The 6,588-nt window shown below is 39.4% G+C and overlaps 1 protein-coding gene across 1 annotated transcript; it reads right to left on the reverse strand.

The window, feature by feature from the left end:
- Positions 1–5,083: 5,083 nt before the first annotated feature.
- On the reverse strand, positions 5,084–5,509 carry LOC100763784 (40S ribosomal protein S15). The gene has a single exon (XM_027392773.1). It carries the CDS (start codon positions 5,507–5,509, stop codon positions 5,084–5,086), a length of 426 nt encoding a protein of 141 aa, XP_027248574.1.
- Positions 5,510–6,588: the final 1,079 nt, after the last annotated feature.

The following is a 6,588-nucleotide window of genomic DNA, read 5'->3' on the forward strand; positions in this document are numbered from 1 at the left end:
CTTAAAATTATTAGATAGAGAACTGGCAAGGAAGATGGGCCAAGGAGGCTGTTTAATAAAGTGTACTCAGTGCCCTGTTTCCTATTTGAAGGCTTTGTGGGAAGGAGGTAGCCTGCATGGGATGTTACAAGTGGTGTGGTAGTGTATGGATTACTTCCCTTGCTTCTGTGAGCAAATGCTTGTCAAAAGCAATTTAAGGCAGAAAATATTTGGCTTGGCTTATAGGTTGGAAAAAACTCAGTCCATCAAGGACTGTTCTTTGCAATTGAGAGCAGGTGGCAGCTAGTTACAGCATGTTGACACGAATAGGTGAGAGATGCATGTTGGTACTCAGGTGGCCATGTCCTTTCTCTTTTTTCTTTTACATCATCTTTCCAGCAACATTCATGATGAGTCTTTATTTGGAAACAGAAGGCCTTAAGGAAAAATTTAAGTTTAGAAAATGCAATGATGATGTGGATATCAGGTATGACTCAGCTAAACAAAGGCTGGCATTGGCCATCAAGTGGTATATGAATCTGCATTTTAGACCAATCATTTTAGACCAATCCTTGATGCCTGGGGAAAATCCAAAAGGTAAACAGTTACATAATCTGTTATATAATTATTCCTGGCAGAATGCACTTTTATGTAATTTCTATATAAATACAGCTTTGAGGTTAGAGATCTTATTTAACCTTTGCCTAAGCCTTTGCCAGCATGGCTACATGTTTTTGTCTATAGGCCAGTATGCCTACTTCCTTTCATCCTATGTGCAGATATGTGTGTCTCCTATTGATGAAGTATAGTCCATGTGTGCCTGAGTGCCTGACAGCAGCCCTCACATAGAATGAATAAAATATGTCCTGATAATCTACAATTCTTTGCAATCTATTCAGCTTCCCAGACCTCCCATGGCCTTCCTTTATCAACATTAGAACACTGAGCATCTAGTTTTTCCTCTAGTAGTCCTTTCTTGAAATGTCCTTAGAGCCATGCCTAGAGAGGGATGTCATTAATGCCCTAGGTGCTTCTTAATCTAATCAAATTAACAATTGAGAACCATGGGGGCTGCTAGATGGTGTGTATAAAGTGTGTGTGTGTGTGTGTGTGTGTGTGTGTGTGTGTGTGTGTGTGTGTGTGTTATGTTATATTCACAAGAGTCCTGGGAAACAGGCAGGGCCTGCATTGTGCAGAAACTTATTTATTGACCACTTTTTGAAGCAAAGTCAGTTGTCAGTGGTTTAAAGAAGGGACTTAATTAGAGAATCAATCTCTTTATTTTTGAATTGCCACTCTAGTGGGGTTTGAAAAGGAGAAATAGCTGGAGGCACTTAAAGCCATGTAAGAGTTTAAGATTATAACTTTAACTAGGAGAGTATTTTGGAGAAAGTACAGAGGTTAAAAGATTCATATGAAATTTGGTTTCTTCCCCAAAAGAATTTGTGATCTGTTTCAGGTATCAAGACTCTATCTGTTGGGAACTGTCAAGAAACAGATGGCCCATCCAGAAAGGGCAATTAAGGTGAGGTTAATGATCTGACTCTTTCAAGTTGGAAAAGTTTAAGAGAATCAACAAGACATGAGGAAGTGTCTCAGAATTAGAATCTGTGACTATCAGCGGACTGGAAGGGGTAAGAAAATGGAGTGAGTGTGATTTAGACAAAGCCACCAGAGAGGACCCCTGGCTTTAAAGAGAGGAGTTCAGTCTCCATAAAATTGCTTCTAAAATGTGGAGAACAGTGAGGGAAAAACTTGCTCTGGAAATGAGAGGCCAAAAACTTGGATTTTGCAACTCATACCAATCAGCCTTCTAGGTACCAGGCACAGTGAAGAAAGTAGAGAGAATATATCCCATGGGGGAAAGTGGAAACACATTAGTGAATCAGAGATAGGAATGATTGAACAATATCATTTACTGATGAGGAAGCTAGAAATTTCATGCTGTGAAAAAAAATTTCTCCATCTGGTTCTATCTGGATGATATCTTATTGAAATTCTTAATAGAATTCTTTTCAATTTTTTGACCTTTTAAAGAATGTCTTTGCTGACTTGAGAGAGTAGAAAGTTGAGCTTATACACTTATATCACCATTTTGCATAAGATGTTAGTAGAATATAACTGCCAGGAATAAGCAGTCATCCATTTAACATTGATGCTCATCTGGGTCATGAAATGACAGCCTCAAATTCTATCATTCACCTGAAAACAGAGAGCAGAGTAGCAGGCTTCTCATGAAGAAATAATCATTTATTTGGAGAGAAAACCATAAAAATTTTACTGTGTAATTTTAATGATTTATTTTTAAATTAGTAGACCTAGTAAAACTGAGTTAAAAAACTAATTAACAATGTAAATATTCATTCTAAATTTCAAATGTTAGAGAAATGCTGAGACAATAATTTTATTTAGAATCTGAGAACTCAATTTATGACCATGGGAAGGAAACTAATAAAATTGTATCAAATATTGGGAAAAGTACACACACACACACACACACACACACACACACACACACACAAATTAAAGCAGAAAATTATACTACCATCCAAACATAAAATACTTACTTGAAACTTCATTGTGTTAGAGGAACAAACTTAGGCACTTAGTGCCCTAATTCTGTTTCCATGTAAATTCAAAGGAAAGGTGCAAATAAAAAAGTCTTTCATTAATTTTAGGAACTCTTGGTATACTGTTTTCTCTTTATGACAAGTTTGGAATAGAAAGTACTTTTAGTTGAGGGTCATCTAGGTTGCTTCCAGGTTCTGGCTATTACAAATATGTTGCTATGAACAGAGTTGAACACATGTCCTTATTGTATGAATGTGCATTCTTTGGGTATATACCCAAGAGAGGAATTGCTGTATCTTGAGGTAGACTGATTCCCATTTTCCTGAGAAACTGCCATACTGATTTCCAAAGTGGTTGTACAATTTTGCACTCCCACCAGCAATGGAAGAGTGTTACCCTTTCTCCACAACCTCTCCAGCATAGACTGGCATTGGTGTTATTGATTTTAGCCATTCTGATAGGAGTAGGATGGTATCTCAGAGTGGTTTTGAACTGCATTTCCTTGATGGCTAAGGATGTTGAGCACTTTCTTAAGTGTCTTTCAGCCATTTTAGATTCCTCTGTTGAGAATTTTCTACTTAGTTCTGCACTAAACTTTTTAATTTCATTGTTTGGTGTTTTGGTGGCTAGCTTCTTGAGTTCATTGTATATTTTGGTGATGAGCTCTCTGTCAGATGAGGGGTTGGTGAATATCTTTTCTGATTCTGTGGGCTGCCGTTTTGTCTTGTTGACTGTGTCCTTTGCCTTACAGAAGCTATTCAGTTTCAGGAGATCCCATTTATTAATTGTCAATCTCACTGTGCTACTGGTGTTATGTTTAGGAAGCAGTGTCTTGTACCAATTTTTCCTGAGGGTATCACCTACCTTCTCTTCTAGGAGGTTCAGTGTGTGGCTGGATTTATGTTGAAGTCTTTGATCCATTTCGACTTAAGTTTTGTGCTTGGCGATAGATATAGACCTATCTGTAATTTTCTACATGCCTGAATCCAGTTATGCCAACACCATTTGTTGAAGATGCTTTCTTTTTTCCATTGTATAACTTTAGCTTTGTCAAAAATCAGGTGTTCATAGGTGTGTGGGTTAATATCAGTTTTTTTTTTCAATTCTATTCCATTGGCCAACCTATTTTTGTGCCAATACCAAGCTGTTTTCAGGACTATGGCTCTATAATATAGCTTGAAGTCAGGGATGGTGATGCCTCCTGGAGTTCCAAGTTCCTTTATTGTACAGGGTTGCTTTTGCTACCCTGTTTTTTTTTGTTTTTTGTTTTTTTTTTTTTCCGTGTGAAGCTGAGTACTGTTCTTTCATGGTCTGTGAAGAATTGTGTTGGGATTTTGATGGGAATTGCATTGAATCTGTTGATTGCTTTTGGCAAGATTGCCATTTTTACTATGTTGATCCTACCTATCCAAGAGCATGAGAGATCTTTCCATTTTCTACTATCTACTTTAATTTCTTCCTTTAAAGACTCAAAGTTCTTACTATAAAGGTCTTTCTCATTTTTTGGTTAGTGTTACCCCAAGTTATTTTGTGTTGTTAGTTGCTGTTATAAAGGGTGCTGCTTCTCTGACTTCTTTCTCAGCACATGTATCATCTGTTTATAGTAGGGCTACTGTTTTTTGTTGAGTTAATCTTGTATCCTGCCACTTTGCTGAATGTGTTTATCAGCTGTAATTAATTGTTCCCTGGTAGGGTTTTTGGGTCACTTATGTAAACTATCATATCATCTGCAAATAGTGAAATTTTGACTTCTTCCTTTCCAGTTTGTATCCCCTTGATCTCCTTTTGTTGTCGTATTGCTCTAGCTAGAACTCCACGCACAATATTGAAGAGGTATGGAGAGAGTGGACAGCCTTGTCTTGTTCCTGATTTTACAGGAATCACTTTGAGTTTCTCTCCATTTAATTTGATGTTGGCTGTTGGTGTCTACCTTGGTTTCCATTCCTAGGGCCTTCATCCAGTAGCTGTTCAAAGAAGAAACAGGCATCCACAGCTAAGCACTGAACCATATTCCTGGAATCCAATTGTGGAGAAGTAGGAGGGATGAGCAAATGAGCCAAGACAGTGCTGCAGAAACCTGCAGAAACAGTTGACCTGACCTAGTGAGAACATGGAGACCCTAATCATAAAGCTGGGGAAACAGCATGTGGGTGAAACTGAATGTGGGTGCCACCTAGAAGGCCAAGACTGTCTATGGGACCTCTAATAGTGGAGCCAGTCTTTAACTCTAGAGCACAAATGGACTTTGGGAGCCCATTCCCTATGGAGGGAAACTATTTCAGCCCAGATACAGCAAGGAGGGCCTAGCCCCTCCCCCAAATGATATGACAGACTCTGAAGGTCCCTAGTGGAGGGTCTCACTATCCCTGGGAAGGAGTTGAGGGATGGGTTTGGGGGATGGGGCGAGTGGGGAACATGGGAGGGTGGGAGGGCAATGGAATGGGGGGATGCATATGCAAATATGAGTAGTAATTAAAGAATTTAAAGAAAAAAGAAAGTATGTTTTTTATACATGTGTCTTTATTGGCCACAGTTACTTGAGGGGGTTGAACTGGGAAGAGTGGGTGGCACCGATGCCAGGCCAGTCATGCTTCACGGGCTTGTAGGTAATAGAGAACTCACCCAGGTAGTGGCCGATCATCTCTGGTTTGATCTCTACCTGGTTGAAGGTCTTGTCATTGTACATGCCCACAATCTCCGGCAGGATGATCATGTCCCTCAGGTAGGTCTTCACTACCTTGGGCTTCTCCATGGGCAGTGCCTCCTTCTTGGCCTTTCCCAGGTGCTTGAGTAACGAGTGCTGCTTCTGCTGCAGGCTGCGGTTCAGGCGTTGCCTCTGCTGGGTGATGTACAGCTGCCCCAGCTGCTCATAGGACATGTCTAGTAGCTGGTCCAGGTCCACGCCGTGGTAGGTGAACTTGCGAAATGTCTGCTGCTTCTTGTGCTCAACTTCAGCCATGTTGGTGGCTTCTAGGAAAAGGAATTGTTGGCTGCATATTTTTAATGATTTGTGTGCATTAATCTTTTGCAGAAATTCATCAAATAGCAAAAGAAAACAAATTATGTCAAATGCTAAAGAGACAGAGACAATGTGCATGGCAATGCATATTGAAGTAACCCTGTCTATCTCATCTTGTTTTTAAATACTCCCAATTACTGAAACAATCGATTTCCTCTGACTGATCAGAACACTTATTAAAGGCTTGTCTGTGAGAAGGTGGATAATTGGCTTTAACTAGCAGCATCTGGAGGACAGTGGAAGACAGTTCATGTACCATTTGCTTCTGTGAAGTCAGGGGTGATACTTTCAAAGAGTACTGCTGATAATTTTCATCCATCACAAGAAATGCAGATTTACTTTCAACTAATAATCTCAATGAAGTTTTTGTACATTAAATTCCAAAGAGTTTCCAGTACTTTTCTGGTAAGGAAAAAAAAAATAACCCAAGGAAGAATTTGTTGTATTGCCTTATTCCACAAAGAAGATTGTCCTGTAGATGTCTCTATAGGCTATCTTGTTTTACTGAGTGGATTCAGGAATCTCCAGAAATGCCAAGAGGGATTCATTTGGAAGGGTAAGATATGACACCAACGCTGAAGTGCAGTACTAGAGAGAATGGAGTAGCAATTCCTTCTAGTTGTCCCTTCTAGTTAAGAAAAAACAAGCAGTAAGGCAGCTGTATTGATCTAAAATTATAGGATGTACAACGTGGTACCAGCTGGCCTGAGCTCCCACTGTCCTCCTGACACTATTAGTTAAAGCCAATTATCCACCTTCTCACAGACAAGCCTTTAATAACTGTTCTGATCAGTCTGTAACTGCTAGGCTTATAGGCATGAATCATTTATTTCCTTTTCGCTTCCTCCATTCGTTTCACTTTCAAACTTCTATTACAACTATGTGGGAAGTAGAATTTATCAGTGCATTCACCTATTGCATTCTTTCTGAAGACTTTCTTTTTTATAATTTTTTATTAGAAAGAAAATTATTTTACATGGCAATCCCAGGTCCCTTTTCCCCCTTCCTCACCTGCCCCC

Source organism: Cricetulus griseus (assembly GCF_003668045.3).
Source record: "Cricetulus griseus strain 17A/GY chromosome 1 unlocalized genomic scaffold, alternate assembly CriGri-PICRH-1.0 chr1_1, whole genome shotgun sequence".
Taxonomy (NCBI): Eukaryota; Metazoa; Chordata; class Mammalia; order Rodentia; family Cricetidae; genus Cricetulus; species Cricetulus griseus.